At 40.4% G+C, this 16,442-nt stretch overlaps 1 protein-coding gene across 1 annotated transcript in view; it reads left to right on the top strand.

Moving 5' to 3' along the window:
• The first annotated feature begins 4,669 nt into the window (after positions 1–4,669).
• Positions 4,670–16,442, top strand: part of reln (reelin) — a 147,833-nt gene continuing 136,060 nt past the window's right edge. Inside the window, exon 1 of the mRNA XM_015001966.2 lies at positions 4,670–5,186. Coding sequence (XP_014857452.2) covers positions 4,934–5,186 — 253 coding nt within the window. The 5' untranslated portion in view covers positions 4,670–4,933. The remainder of the gene's footprint in view (positions 5,187–16,442) is intronic.

Here is a 16,442-nt window from a genome sequence, read left to right as displayed (position 1 = left end):
CAAATTAAACAGATAAATGCATCTACATTTTTCTCGTAGTGACAAAAACCACTGACTGAGGCCCCAATAACTTTTAATAAATTAAATTAAGTGACTTCACTTAAATTAGCATCACTTCACCCGCTGGGGTCTGAACGCACTTCCTCCTGGTTCCCATCTGCAGAAAAATCTGCGCTAATTCATCAGTCAGTTGGATCTGATCCAAACAGATCAACTGAACTCTCTGAGTATTTTACCCTGTGCGGTCCGGTGTGCGCTTTTACCAGGATTTCTTTCTTTTCTTTTCTTTCTTTTTTTTGCGTGGTTTCGCTTCTCCGAAACGGACAGATGTTACGTCTGCAGCTCCTCCAGAGCGCCGCTCTCCTGGGTAACGTGAACCCAGAAGGCTCCATTTGTTAAATCCGCTGGATGAGTTACTTCCAGTGGTTTCTAAGTCTTCGCAGCGGTGGAGCCACGTCCGCAGTGGTTGAGCAGCGGACTGCGCATGTTACAGTCTAATTAACTTTTGCATCGTCATTTATTTCCTCCAGATAAACTGCCGGCTCCTCAAATGGATTAACACAACGTTGCATTCTCTTTAGTTTTCTCTGGTCTGTAATGGAGACTTGAACTTAACGCGCCATTTCAACCAAAGGTTTGTAATGCGCTTCCTAACCAGACGCTCCAAAGCGTCCGGTCCATAACTCTTCAACTCGCTGTCAGCTCCCGGTCAGAAAGAGGCATTTAGTTCAGAGACCATGAGATGATATTCAGAAAGGATTTTTTTTTTTTTATTAATTGATTTCAGTTGCCTCTGAGACTAAATCTTTGCGTAAAGTCTATAATGTCTGCCCATGTGGCTTGTTTTTATTTTTTGTTTGCTTACCTTTAAACACTGATTTAAATATTGTAATTTTTAAACTGAGCAGTAATTTTACATCCATGGAAACTCAAATGTAATATTTAAAACTTCAATACATAAAATCAGTTATTTAACAATATGAGGTGTTTAATTTATTTTTAACATTGTATTTTTATACATTTATGCTAGGGGTGCCAAAGTCTAGTTTTCCAGAGCTACCATCTGCAGCTTTAGATGGTTCCTTCTCTAACACACCTGGACCATTGACTCATTATAAGCCTCTACAGAACTGAATGAGGGAAGTCAACCTTTTGTCTGGGGTGTTTTAGCAGGGATGCACTCCTGATTTGTACCGTCAATGTGGCCCGTTGAGGGGGGCCAATATGCTGAAGTGGCCCTCGGTGAAATTGAGTTTGACACCCCTGGCTTAGAGATAACAGTGGAGTTTCAGTCAAGTCCAGGTTAATGGCACTAACAAAATCCATCCAACCACTTATTCCACAATTATTTTTATATTGTTGAAGACCAAATGTGAAAGAGATAAACACCATTTTACTTAAGACTTATCGCTTGGGATAATTTCAAAGATAAAAACTTGATGTTTCCTTTTTCCCCGAATGGATTTGGGAACTGTGTGCATGTTTGGTTTTGTTATGGGACTCACCCAGGGAGCAAGTTATACAATAACTACAACTTCTATATTAGGAAAGCCTTGAGATTCCCCACAATAAGCAGGAGAGAGCCTCTAAAGAGAAGGATGTCTAGGAATCCCTCCTGACTGAACCTCAGATAAGTTCACCAAAATGAATGGTTGGAAAAACTGGAAGAAATTTTTCCTTTTGCTCATATTTAAAGACTAACTGTGCAGTATGTGTCATGTCCTACAGAGCTGGACTGAAAATCCAGCAGCTGAAGTAAAATGAAAAGACCTTATAAATAAAATATTACTTAAAAGAAATTGGACTTTGTAATTTATCGCCTTAAGTTTCTCTTTAAGAAACTCCTGCTCTTTCTAAGGAAGTTGTCACAATGTCGCACCTCTATTAATTCTTTGACAATGTTTATACCAGCATTGCCGTGAGAAGTAGCTGCTCTAAGGAGTTCAGTTCCACCAGGGGTTTGCTAATTACTGCTGGCTAGTCTGAAGGAGCCGAGTCAGAGGGCTGCTCTTTGAAGTGGAAGCTTGGAAACTGAAGCGCTGAGCCTTGAAGGCGGGGCTAGGTCCAGCCAGGTGTTTTGGACAGCTGAATCGTTGTCATGGAGATTAAAGGATTTCTCAAACATGCATTAAACAATCAAGGCAACACCCTACTGTTTTTGATGAGGGAATCATTATACATATACATTATAACATGATGTAAAGCAAAAAAAAAAAGTCTTTAAAAATTATAAGAAAAACAAAATATACCATTTTGGTTGTTTAAAACTGTTTCATGTAAACATAGGCACTAACTATCGTAACACAAAAATCTAAATTGTATAATTTTTACCTCTGAATCCAACAGAAACAGCAAAAACATGAGGATAAAAACACAAGATGCATTTGTAAATGAGCGGACTGGAGTTTGTTTGAGCAGGACTCCGGAGCATCTGGCTGCGCTCTCCTGCTGCAGGTCGTCCAGACTATTTGGACTGTGTGCAGCTTTGTTGGTTCGGGAGTGTTTATGTCTGTAACTGAACAGGCACTCAGCCACATAAACGCCTCTGACAGCTAAAGAGAAATGCCAGAGTGGATGTTTTGCAGTGTTAACAGCAAGTCCTTTAAAGGGATCCATGATTAGTTGCACCAATAGACTTTATTTGGGCAATATTTATTTTAGATGCAAAAAACAATACAGTAATAATGCCGTAGGCTGTTTAGTTTTTGTAAATTTTTATAAAATATTGCCACACGAACGTCGCCATGTTTTTCATGCTGCAATGTATTCTGGGTAAATAACGTCTAAAGGTCCAACTGCGCTAGCACCGCCCAGCCAAAACTGTGATGAGTAAAGTCTTTAAGGATTTTCAAATTGAACTGGAGCGCATTGAAATCAATCGGAAATCACAAGAGGTGATGAAGATGATGAAAACAGAGGAAGACGACAGAGTTGGCCGTAGGAGCTGGTGTTTGCTGCTGCTGCCTTTAGCGTCGGAAATGAATGAATGAATAACACTTACCTCTGGTCTGACTGTGGGATCCAGTAAGTACTTCTATAGCTCTGTGTCCAGTCCGATAACAGCTGCTTAGGGTCCAGTATCCCGGTCCAATGCCATCGTACTGCTGCTGCAGAGCTCCGTTAGCATTTGAAGAGCTTCCAGTGCTGTCTGTCTGATGTTTCTCCCAGCGACTTTCACTCCATCACAGCAAGGTTTAGGCACTTTGTGGATAAAAACTGTCAGCACGGCTTTTAGTTTTAGCTCGTTAAGGTAATGATCATTTGTTAGAGCCTTTGTCACTTTTGCTCATTCAAATTACTCAAAGTCTTCTGGAGAGAAATGTTGAGAGCACAAATTAGGACCTTCAGAAGTTGTGTTCAGATCCGGCTCTCTCCCACTGCGCTCTTCTTTTTTTTTTTTTCCTCGTGGGAAGCGTCCAGATTCACCTCACTGATTTTTTTTATTATCTTTTTTTAATTACAGCCAACAGTGACACAGTGTGGCATTATCTAAAATTGCACCAGTCAAACGCAACATGCTAAAAACAACTCAGGTAAAGTTAACCTTCCTGTGTTTACTCTGTAGATTAGAGAAAGGTCCAAAATGTCATCAACCCATCTCCAAAGGTGAAAAATATAACAAAATATATAAATTTGAAAAATAATTTTGAGTTTTGATGTATCACAAACAACAATTTTTTGTTAATAGAAAAATTACAGCATACATAGGGCAACATGTTCGGGCAATCGTGGATCCCTTTAAGCTCCGTGTTAATTTATTTAATGTGCCGTTCTGTGTAGCTTTGTATCACTTGGAGGAATTGCATTGGAGACATTTTCTTAGCATTTGAGAATCCACAACGTCTGTGCAGAGAATATCAGTCAGAGGTGGGGTTAGGTGGAGGGAGAGTGTATCACTTACACTCAGCGCAAGAGACAGATGAGCAGAGAAAGAGAGCAGCAGATGAAAAAAGGAAGTATATGTTACTCAATTACTTATCCCCATCATTTGGTGGGCTGAGGAGAAAGCAGCTTTAAGGCTAGTGTTGCACTCAGTCGGTTTGATTAATGTAGAGCAGAGCGGTGGCACGCGCAGCTCTGAGAAAGTTGGAAAACAAGGTTCTGATGGAAAACCCAGGCAACAGAGGAGGAGAAGGAAAAACCCAAACTGAAGATTTCTGAGGAGAGAAGGAGGCGTACGGGGTTTGGGAAAGAGTGAGAGTGAAAGAAGGGAGGGGAGGCCGAGTGGAAGAGCAGCAGAAAGGAAGAGGAGGGAGGAAGGAGGTGTGATAGTGGGTGGGAGAGGAGGAGACAGTCTGGTGGATGGGCAAAAAGACAAAGGAAGAAGAGTGGAGTGACGGGGATCTGTCAGAGGGCTGCTTAGGGATGAAGAAACTAACAGATGCATGGAGATAAGACAGCCAAGCTCTCTGGAGGACAGCAGCATGGAGTAACTTAGAGTATTTCACAGAGAGGTAAAGAGAAGGGGGAGCATGAGATTAGGGGGAAAGGAAGAGTGATAGACTGGTAGACAAGAGGGAGGAGAGAAGAGCTGGATGAGAGAGAAACAGCACACGCGTGGAGCTCATGTTAGAACGAACGAGAGCCAGAGAGAGGAAGGGAGGGAGGGTGGGAGGAGAGAGGGCAACACAGGGAGGGGGTGAGGTATTTAAACGCCGGAGCAGGACAGCTCAGGCGAAGCTCCGAACTCCCTGAGAGTGGAGGCAGGACAGGGGAACAAGAAGCTTCAGAGCAGTTTCTCTGACACACCTAAATATCCCTCACTGGGAAGAAAAAACACACACACACACACTCTCACACACCCACTTCTGGACTTCGACTCAGCTGTGGACTCCACCACCTGTCCTCTGGAGCTCAACCTGTGCCGTCCACGCTCCCAGTCATCACTCCCATCGCCTCCAGTCCCTCAGCCGCCCGCTTGGTGAGGGGGCAAATGGCCGTGGCGCGGGCCTCTCTTGGGGGCGTTTTGGGCTGTGTCTTGCTTTCCCTGGCGCTGGGGAGCAGCAATGTGGATTTCGGGGCACCTCCGGCGAGCTTCTACCCCCGTTTTAACCCGTTCTTCTTCCTGTGCACCCACCATGCGGAGATGGAGGGAGCCGGGGTGGCGGAGGGTGGCGGAGAGGTGCTGCTGACCCTCCAGATCACAGGAAATCCCAGTTCCTACTCGCCTGGACAGGAGTATCAAGGTGAGCACACCTTCTGAGGTGTCCTCCTCCTTTTTGTTGTTTATTAGATTAGGTATCATTTTGGTAAATTTACTACATCAATATGCGTTGCTTTTGCCGTGAATTTTCTTGAACGCTTTTCCTTTTTGAAAAATGTAAACCTGAAAAAAATGTGATGATTTACGAGTTCATAAACAAACAATCTAACACCTTCCTGCAGATGTTTTGCTTGAAGCTTCTTTTCTGTACGACTCTGTTTTTGCTGCTAATGGTAACCAGCTTTTATGTAACTGTAATCTGTAGTGATGCTTGTGGGACTCCATGTGTAGGTGGCTCCTCGCTGGAATAAACAACGCAAATTCACCAGCTGAATGAGAGCGTAAAAGTTGAGAGTGCAAATAGAGAAGCTGGGCGGAAAGAGTTGTGTTTTCTGGTTGCAATAAAAACGTGAAAAATGGACGGTGGAGGAGATAATGACGCGTTTGCACCTGATTCTGGAGATAAAAGCTGATGTTTTCCTCCCAAACCGGTGACCTGCTGGTCGATAAAGGTCACATTCCCATGCTTCTATCCCACTTTATTGTGATGTTTAGATTTTTAAAAAGTAATTATATTTTAATTGGACATAATTGACATATTTCATAAAGTTTCACAAAAATTAAAGGAATGAATAAAAGTCAGAAAACAGGGAGAAAAGGGAAGGAGTCTGTCTTCAACTGGGGCTTATGAGGAACACGGGCGGGGAGAGATTTCAGTCAGATGCTGGCGGATGGGAGGGATAGAAAGCACGGAGAGAGGTTTAGATAATTAGCATTAGAAATGTGTTGGACTGGGAGGAGGGAGAGATTTAAACAGGGCCACGGCTGGGATCGGATGGCGTAGGGGGAGATTTAAATGACGATGAGGGGATTGAGCAGATAAGATACCGACAGCGGGGCTTGAGCTGGAAAAAATGAAACACTTGCAAGCTGCTCACTTTTTCCTCTTCCTCTTGTTTCGTCACATGATCGCAGGTCAATGTCGTTCTTGTACGTTGTTGCTGAATGGGAATGCAAGAATGCTTGATGAACCAGTGTTTTGATCAAAGGCTTCATTATCTTTTGTGAGAAATTTAAGACATATTGTCTTTTTATCCCTCACTGACTGCCTGTAAACCACATCAAACTTTAGTATAAACTCATTATTTGTTGTGTGTCCTTCCACAAGGCTCTCACAAGCGTTTGCTTTACTTTTGACCCATTCCTCCTGACAAAACTGGAGCCTCTCTTCAGCTCTGCCTGCATATTTTCTGTGGGATTTAGATCAGGACTTTCTCCTGGCTTTGACTTTGCTGTCCTGAAGTAACTTTGTAGTAATTTGTTGGTATGCTCAGGGTCATTCGCCATTTGGAAGACCCATTTGTGTCCAAGCTTTAACTTTTTAGCTGTTCACCAGGCTCTACTGTTACATTGAAAGTTTTTTCTTTCAATGTAACAATGGCTTAACGGTTAAGTTTTAGTTTCCTTACACCATAGAACTGGTCCCCCCAAATTAAGGCTCTTTTCCCTACGTGAATTTGAACATTGTATTCTAGGATTTTGTTATTTTGCCGTCCTTCCTGAATAAAGTTTAATAAAAACACTATTTGAGGGAGCTTTTATCAATCTGACTGAGTCAGAATATGACCATGATGACACAGCAGCTGAAGAAAACGATAAGAACATTGATTTTGGTTCAAATCGATTTATAAATCTTTATTTGATTGATATGTTCTGCTGGTGTTACCTCAGTCAGCTACAGCAGTCATGTAGATAAAATTTTATAATAAAAGATGCTACAAAGTGCATATGTAAAAACCATAAAGAATGAAAGAGTCAGACACCTTCCTTGTTGTCAAGCATGTATTATAATTTGAGTTAGCTTGCAAACATACACGATGATACCAAACCGTTGTTAGCATAGTAGCTAACAAGGCAGTGTGTACACATACGGAGTGTCAAAAACAAACTTTCCAACAATTAAACTATTTTACAACCGTTCATGAATATTTATATAGAACTCATACCCGAGAAAGGGGAATATTTTTAATTTAAAGCCTACGTGTGTATTATTATCAGAGAAGAAAGTTCCGGTGCTCTTCATTGTGTGCTAGCGCTAGACTCCCCCTGCTGGTTGCTTCCAGCCACTACATCAGCCAAATCCGACCGGATGTTAACATATTTAGCCCAAACTGCTAGCAAAACATTACAAATGTTAGTAACATTAAACTCTGTAATCGACACAACATGCAGTTAAGACCAAAAACGAGTAAATGTACCTCTGAATGGCAAATAAACACGTTTGAGATAACTTATGGGTACTTCTTCCTAAATGTTGATGTGATAATAAAACACTTTTAGACCATGTTTTCTGAAAATATGTTTTCTTACTTCTTCCCACTGATTTTGTCTACAATGATGGTTAGAGAAAGGAGGTTGTAATGAAGACGAAGGCATAGTTCTGTGAACTATTTCAGCTGGAACCAGTAGCTGCGTTTCCATTGACCATGAAATTGCATGAATTGGAATTACAAAAATAAATTTGCTCATTGGAAGAATGGGAATTTTGAAAAAAAAATTCTATAAAATATTTTTGCGTTAAGATGAAGTGTTGTTTTGGCCGTAATGAAAGAATTTGTTTATTTCGCAAAACTGCAATAGAAACACTTTTTTTGCATTACATGATCAACAACCAGATATTGCCGCTGGCGCAAACCACAAAGAAGACGACACAGGAAGTAGTTGGAGAATCATGTTTTTTAATGACTTATCATATGAACAAACTTATTTCTGTGTGATTTCAGTTGTTTCTAATTGAATAGAAACACCATGATTGCAAATTGTAGTGTGAAGTTCGACATTAGCAGAATATCAACATAGTTTTACATGTTTGTGATGGAAACGCAGCTGCTGGCGATGATTCTCAGCAGTATAGCTGGTACTTTCAAGGAAACTCTCGCTGAACTGTTTTGATGCATTTGGGTTTATATTTTTGACACATTTTTGGGGAAGCCTATGGAGTATTCTCACAAATTATGCTGCAGTTGTGGAGAATACAAATTAGTGCCACAAAAGATCAAATGTGGATACAAGCCCTGATATCAACACAGTTAATTAAACAGAGATCTTTAGCCGTAGCATTAGCAACATTTTGTTATGCAAAGTATTTGTAATGTAAATTTGATTGATTCAAAAACAAACTCTGTCCAGTAAGTTAAAAATTCATAAAGCAATAATAAATCAAATGGTTTGGTCATGTGACGGATCAGGCACAGCGTTTAGAAAATTGCTGCTTCACCTAAATGAGCTTTTGTTTGCCAACACTGCAATTTTAATCCAATATCAATCACTTTATGAGATATCTGCACCTTCGTTATGGATTACATTTGGGTCAGTGGGAGTGAGATAATCACTGAAAGAGCTGCATGTATGAAGAGGGGGATGGAAAACATCTGAGACTGTTGAAGGGCTTTAGAAAAGAGAAATAAAGCAAAACTCTGAAGACAGGAAAAGTAAAGAGACCGGTGACCTCGAAAACAAAAGGCAGGAGGTTAGCGACTCTGAGAACAGCATGCGCTGTAAAGCAAAAGGAAGATTTGGAGCGGCCGCACAGTAATTGAGTTTCTGACCCGACCTCCGTGCCTCTTGCCTCTCTGTTGCTTTTCAGTGATAAGACCGTGTGTGGGCAGCATTGCTCTGTGTGCATGCTGCAGACGTGATCACTGTGTTAAGCTATCAGGATGAAATGACCAAGAGAGGCTGTGTTACTCACAGAGAAATATTTGAGGAAGTGGGTGTATTGGCAGGGTCACGGTGGACAAAATGGAAATAGAAACACTGTGGAGAGAGGATGAACTGCTGGGAAACAGAAGCGGGAGAAATGAAAGGACATATGACGATTTTTGCGCTTGCATTCAAAGTGTAGGGCGAGACCATGTGTCAAACACATGCCCACCTCGCTTTAAGAGGCGAGGCGGGAGAAAAAAGAAGCAAATCCTGACGTCTAAATAATCAAGCGAAGCTTTTGAAGTATTTTTGCTGCGCTCAGAAAGCAGCAACCTTAGATATATTTTCCTTTAGCAGCTGACCTTTTTTTAACAAGACGGCTTCCACAAAGCGGCCGCGTGTTTATAAGAGGCGATATCAGAATACAAAACCCAGAGCCTTGTATCTAAACACAGTTAATCACAGGGAGCTGGTTTTCATTTCGGTCGTCCTTTGTCCCTCTTTTCATTCTTGCTTGTTCACTTTCACAGGCAGACAATGGCGTTAAAAAGGGTCAGTGATGGGAAGAAACAGAAGGAGCCGACATTCCTCAGACTGTTTTAGTATGAGAAAACACGGCCTTTCGTTTAGAGCACAACCCTTAAAAACAAGAAAGGACATCTTTCCTACGTTTAACAGCATGAAATTCTTTGGGAGGAAGCGCAATGGAAAAGACCGAAGGGAAAATGGGATGTCCTCTGAAAGAGTTGCCAAAAAGAGTTCTGCACAGAAATAAGGCTAACAAGACTAGCTCAGCTTATTTCTTATACTTCTCAACCCATTTTTATTTATGTTCATAACATCAGTACCTGTTTGCACTGAGAGCTTATTAGCTGCCTTTTATTCAAACCTGTGGTAGTTAAAAACCCTTGAGAGAGTGTGTAAGTGGTTGTTCCTGCAGCTTTTGCATTTGCATGCTGTGCAAATACAAAAGCTGCGTGCATTTGCTTTTGAATGTAGGGTTATTGGTTAGATTGTAAAAGCAATGAATGAGTCATTCACAAAAGCCCCTGAGAGTTAATACAGGTTCAACGCACCCGTCATTATGGGAACAACATCGAGCAACATTTAGCTGTTTGTTTCACACTGAAGCAAACATTTAAGCAAAACCATGAAAATTATTGTTACTACTCTTGATAAGAATAATTATACTTTTATGCATAATTAACTGGGGGAGAGCTAAATTTGCTTTACAAGATTCTTGAGGTCAGAATTAATTAACACTTTTGGAAAAACAAATCAGATTTTCCAGCATCAACAGCTTAGCAAATATTGTTTTTCCTGAGGTTTAAATATGACAATGCACACAGGCCCAATTCTTTTAACTTCTCTTCAAAATGGGAAAGAAAAGAGAACATCTTGTTCAAGTGGACTGGAATCTTCAAATACATTTTTAAACAAAAATGGCCACTTGCCTGAAATTCTTCTATCAATCAATCATGTTTATTTGTACTGGACATTTCAGCAACAAGGCGGTTCAAAATGCTTTACGTCAGAAAAACACAAAAATATGAAGTCAGTAGCAGACAGCGGTGCTTGCAGGATATTATCAGAGGGTCCGCACAAAACTATCACTGCACCTGACCCACAAGAGCACAACCACATCTCCAGCACGCATCATGAGAACCAGCAGAAACCTAAGCCACAAGTATGTAATGTGAATGGCCCTAAAACTGCGGACCTATGTTTTAATTTTTATTTTATTTTTTTTACAAATTATGCTAAAAAGCAAAGTCTACCCGTGTGATCCACAACAGGAGGATGTAGATTCCCGGGTTCAGGAGAAGGTGAAGCAACAATGTTTGTTTAATTTATGCTCTTTAGGTAAACGTTTTGACTAGATTAACTGTTTAACCTGCAGTCGTAGTGCAACGCTCAAGAAGAGCGCAGCAGATGTCACGGTCGGCCAACTGAGTGATCTGTCAGCTCTTCAATTCGCAAAACTACAAAAAAAACTGTTAAACCAGCGACCCTGAAAAAACTGCGCACACTGTAAAAAGCTCAGGCATCATCCAAACGGCCGCTTTTAGAACTACAGGAGGATTCAAACTCCTCTCATTCATTTTCATCTCAGAGAAAAAACACAGCTGCCAAATAAACAAAAGTAAACTGACCAACAACATTTAGGCTTTGGCGTTTCCGCCCCAACAGACTCACACTGATGTGCGCTACGGACAAGATATTTTGACACAAAAGATTTTTTTTCCTCCTCTTTGTTGTTGATAGTAAAGAGGGTTAGATAATAAACCAATCCAAAAACTATTGTTTACTTTTTTTACTTAAAGGAAAATCTCAAGGTACAGCTGCAGGCGCTACTGATAGCAGACAGTTAAGATAGCCAGTAAACATTACATTTTTCCATCATTACACATGAAAATGTTGGTCAGTGTTTCATTTTTTTCGTCTACAGTAAAAGAAAAGATTTTAAAGTAGAATTAAGTAGATCAATCCTCTTACGTGAGAAACAAACCAATATGTCTTGCAAAGTTGAATTATGTCAATAGGACAATAAACAAAATTTACCAGGTAAATTTATAGTTTAGGGGAAAAAGGTAAATGCAGTAAAAGACTGCATTTATTCAGACATCTGGAAACTCAGCAACCATCAACACAATGAAACCCCTGAAAGAGCATGAGTCGTCCAGGACTTCAACAGATATCTGGATGTCACTGTTTGCACTACTTGACCTCTGAAGAGGCTGTCGAGTGTGTGCTGTCTGACCTTTGTCCATTTCTTGTCAAATCTGCATTGTTCAAAGTTCTGTTCCTGATAAGATTCGATTTATTCAGTTGCATTTTAGTCCAGTTTGCATCTCTTATTGTGCATTTGAATCCAAAGAAAAGTCAGTGTATTTCATATTGTGCATCAATCATTAGCTGGTGACCCATCAAAGGACTGACCTAGTTTTCATGAAGGGACCCAGAAAACATAAGAGGAACAAATTAAGGGCTAATGGTAACAGATGACCCTCTTGTGAGCAAAAGAAACACTTGTCTTTTCAAGAGCCCAAACCTGTGCATCCATTTGTTTCTGTCTCTCTGCCCCCTGCTGATTTGTCTGAATAGGTCACTTCACAGCACACGGGGAAGTGTGTGAAGCCTTGTGCTGTTTGCACTGCACTGCCAGATGTGTTTGGGTCTTTGTGGACCCAAAAACATCTATATCTGTGTTTGGTCTTTAAATGGTTTATCTTTAAGCGATAAACCATTTAAAGACCGTTTTACGCACAGAGATATGCCAGTTTCCTTTCTATCAGAGGAGCAGATGGGCGAGAAATGAGAATGGATATTCAGTCGGCATCATTCCTTTGTCACACATGCCTGCCTGGTCATATGCACAGCGCTCGGCGTTTAGTGGGTGATCCATCATGACACGGAGACAGGTCAGATGTTCCACCGGCTAAACACGGGCATCTCGATCAGCAGGCTGCTGCAATTATCAGTGTAACGACAGGATATGATATGATAACGTGAGGAGATGTCAGGATCTCCGGTTCTTTGAGTTTGTTTTTGGTTTTGTTATTATTGGTGTTCCATAGTTCTGCCTTGTTTCTATTTTTCTAGTTATGTTTGTTTTGTATATCTAGTCCTTTTCTTAGTTGCTTTAGTTTTTATTTTGTTTCTTATTTTGTTAGATTCATTTCCTCTCCCTCGACCCTTGTGCCACTGCCTCATTTTCTCTCTCTCCACACCTGCAACCCATTAGCTCAGTCCGTCTCAAACTGTGGTGTCCGCTGGTGCCCCCTAGTGGTCTTAGAGGTACTGCATGTAAATGACTTTATTTGGTGTGCGATACAGGAAGTTAGTTTATCAGCGGATTGAGGTTAAAAATATTAATGGTTTCTCGGTTTCCTCCTCTGTTCCCTGCTGTTTTTTCTTTGGTAGTGATGAGTTAATGAGGCATCATGAATTGTTCGATATATTGCCAAACTGGATTGATACTGGGCCACTGAATCCTGACACCTGCTGGACCTTAAAAATCCCTACAGGCAACCTAATAGGTTCTGTCAACTGACACTGATTTGATGACCTGGTTAAACAGTAATATAATTTAAGTAATTGTTTTTAATATTTTTATTGTTTCATATCATCATTTAAATGTAAAATAGCTTTGATACTTTTAGATACAGTCAATAAATAATGTGAACATGAATCTTAACGTGAAAATCTAAGTGAAGGTGTTGTGAATGAGGATGCATGCGGACTGGGATTTTATTTATTTATTTATTTTTTTACAAATTTTTATTTGAGATAATATGTTTTCCTTTTTTGTAATTGAGTCTGTTACATTTTTGGATACAACTTCTCCAGCTGTAGAAAACAAAACGCTCACATGGCTGGTGGGACGAGGCTGGAGGGCAAAGAAATTGTAAGGAAAGGCGGAAAGGGTTTGGATAGATCGTCTTTTGGTTGTCCCAGTATCTCACAGGATCCATCCATTTGGAACAGCAGATGATCAGAGATTCTCTTGGCAGAGGCATCCTGTGGACAGATACGACACAGTTTGGCCCGTCAGGTCGAAACTGTTTTTGTATTGGTCATGTGGCTTTGTTATATCGAAACGTGCACCAACACAGGGTTTCGCTCTGAGCTTGATGCATCACTATTCATTGGATTTATGGTTTTTGTTCTGCTCTGGCTCCCTGTGATTTCTGTAGGTTTGTCCATCATTGTTTTTTTATTTTCTCTGCATTGGATACACTGTCAAAACACACATCATGACAGGAGAAGGTTTGCACTTTCCCTTTTTCAGGTGCCAATTGCTTGTCTCAAGACATTTTTGCTTTAATACTCGTGGTTGATGTGTTTCTCTCAGTCGCTTTGGTGCATTTCACTGAACAGAAAAGGCAGAGTTTCCGTTCGTCCAAAATCACCAAGCAATGGTTTGTGACCCTCGACAGGATGGAGTTCCTCTCATCCTGCTTTTCATTCCTGAACCCCATTGAGGGATTTTTCTCAGCAGGAAGATGGAAATTATAATGTAATGTCATTCCTGCAGCACTACATGTACAATTTTCCTTAAAAAGATTGTCTTATGTTTCCATTTCTATTTGTTTACTGCATTTCTGTCTTTTCCATTTTGAATCTGTCAACAAATTACAGTAAAAACGTAAATGTAAATTTTGTCTAGTCTCTTGCCATTGGTCTCCCACATTTACATCAAAACTTTAGCCATAATTTACAACAGAATACTGTTACATTGACAGCATGACTAAGAAATTATCCATACACAATGTCTTTCTAAGGCACTGAAAGGTCCACTGACACAGATATTTAATTCTGAGAGCTGAACTATGGATTTTGAGAAAGACTTTTGCAGGTAATCAATTGCTTTTCTGAAAAATGCACTTACTGTTTAAAATGTCAAATGATTCGAAAAATGCACCAAATTCAACTGAGAAACACTTTAAATGCCAACTACATTTTTTATTCCCGGAAAACAGATTCGCTCCATCAGAGCATGCAGAATGTTATTTACTTAGTCATTAAACTGTTGGCTGAAATGAAGCCAGCAGAAAGCCAGGTGGGGCAAGAAGAACTACAAAAACAAAGACAGTGAGTGGACGGCTGCCAGGCAGAGGTGCACGCCGCTGCCAGTCTTATCTGGGTGAGCAGCAATACGCCGCTGCTGCTGCTACATTTTTTATTTTCAGTTTCCTCAGTAGAGTCGCCTCCTAGCCAAAACAGGAAAGCTCTTAACAAGCAAATGTGAGTTGTGATTTCATTTAGTTTTATGAGTGGGCAGATGAGTGGCTGTAAGTACATTCAGGATGTTGGAGTGCGCGCTCGTCTGTTGGGGGTTTGCCTGATCTGGAGTGCCTCTTCGCTGATAATACAAGCTGCATCAGAGCTCACACTGCCCTCATGGTCAGCTCACCAGGCCTTCTCCATTCATCTGCAAACATGGTATACACACTGTTCGCTTCATTTTAGGAGATTTTTCCAAATTTGCATCAGAAAGTAAGGCTGTGTTGTTAAGACCCTCCATTGCCAAGTGTAAAAGAAATGATTGTATAAATGTCAATGCAGTGCAGCATGAGAAAAATACATGCAGCTCTGGAAAAAACTAAGAGCCCACTGCACTGAACCCCATTAAAAACCTCCTGGTTGGTCCACCAAATCCTGAACTCTTCCAGAGTTAAAACATCAGTATTATTGTTTCTAAATGAACATCAACTTGTTTTCTTTGCATTATTTGAGGTCCGAAAGCTCTGCATCGTTTTGGTTATTTTGACCTCATTTTCACAAATAAATACTAAAGTTTTTTGTTTGGAATTGCAGAGACATGTTGTCAGTAGTTCACATAGAACAAAAGAACAATGTTCTCAAACATTTACCTGTAAACAGTAGAATCAGAAAAATGGATCATTTTAGGTGGGCTATTAACTTTTTTTCACAGCTACAGATACACAAACTATTGGACCCAAGATGCTTATATTATAGAATTGCTCACATTTATCTCCAGAAATGGTCTTTGCTATTTCTTGATTCCTTTGTCTGATTCTGGGTAAAAGAATGAAATATACCTCCAAAATTTTCAAAACTATCTTGGCCATTTGACTGCAGACATCGTCAGTGATGAAAACCAGACCTGCATTTCCCTTGGTTATGTGAAATGATCCAAAACAGAGTTTGTAGAAAGGTCTTTATTCTAGGATTTGTAGTTTTAATTTAATAGACAAGCAAACACATGAAACCCTTCTGCTCATTTTGGACACATCGTGTGAAGGCTCTCGCTTCTTACCTCCAAAACTGAAATCCTTTAGGATCCATCAGCTCAGTAAATTGAATAAATTTCAAAAATGAACTTATTTTCTTCATCTGTGAAATATTCTAAATATTAAGTAAAAGTGTGTCCCAATGCGACTTCCAACCTTTTTGTCCATCAGTTCACCATGGGGACATTAACATTGTCTCCTCCCTCGTTTGTAAGAACGGAACCTGCAGTCATCCGTTTTTCTTTTTTAAATAAGTGTAACTTTAACTTTCACTGTACAGACGCAAAGGTTGCTATATATAGAGGGACCTTGATCTGACTCTCTGAATATCGACCCCTTCATTGTAAAGAGAGATGTTACTGGTTCTGGATATAGTGTGGCACATAAAAATATGTAGAGTGAGTGAACATGTCATACAAAATTTATGAACGTTCCAGAATGTCTGACCAGCTTTCAAGTTAGCCCCGCTGCCATGTTCTGGTAAACAGCATGCTCTGAATGCAGGGGATGCTTTGGAAAACAAGAATCAGATATTATCTGAAAAACAGAAACTGAGACATTTCAGTCCGAGCGCCACCAGCATTGTTGTGGTTATAGACAGTTTATTTGGAGAAAGCCAAAACCTCTGGTGCAAACAGGGTGAAGCAGGGAGGGCGTGTCAAAGTCTGGGGTGAATCCATGAATGTCAACAAAGACGAGGAATGCAAAATTTAGAAAAGACAAGCCAGAAGAAGGTCAACATGCCAAGAGCTAAAGAGCAAGATTAGCAGTAGAGT

The sequence above is a fragment of the Poecilia mexicana genome, unplaced genomic scaffold, assembly GCF_051168715.1.
Source record: "Poecilia mexicana isolate PSO_F unplaced genomic scaffold, ASM5116871v1 scaffold_6, whole genome shotgun sequence".
Taxonomy (NCBI): domain Eukaryota; kingdom Metazoa; phylum Chordata; class Actinopteri; order Cyprinodontiformes; family Poeciliidae; genus Poecilia; species Poecilia mexicana.
This window is presented reverse-complemented; position numbering and strand designations above follow the sequence as displayed.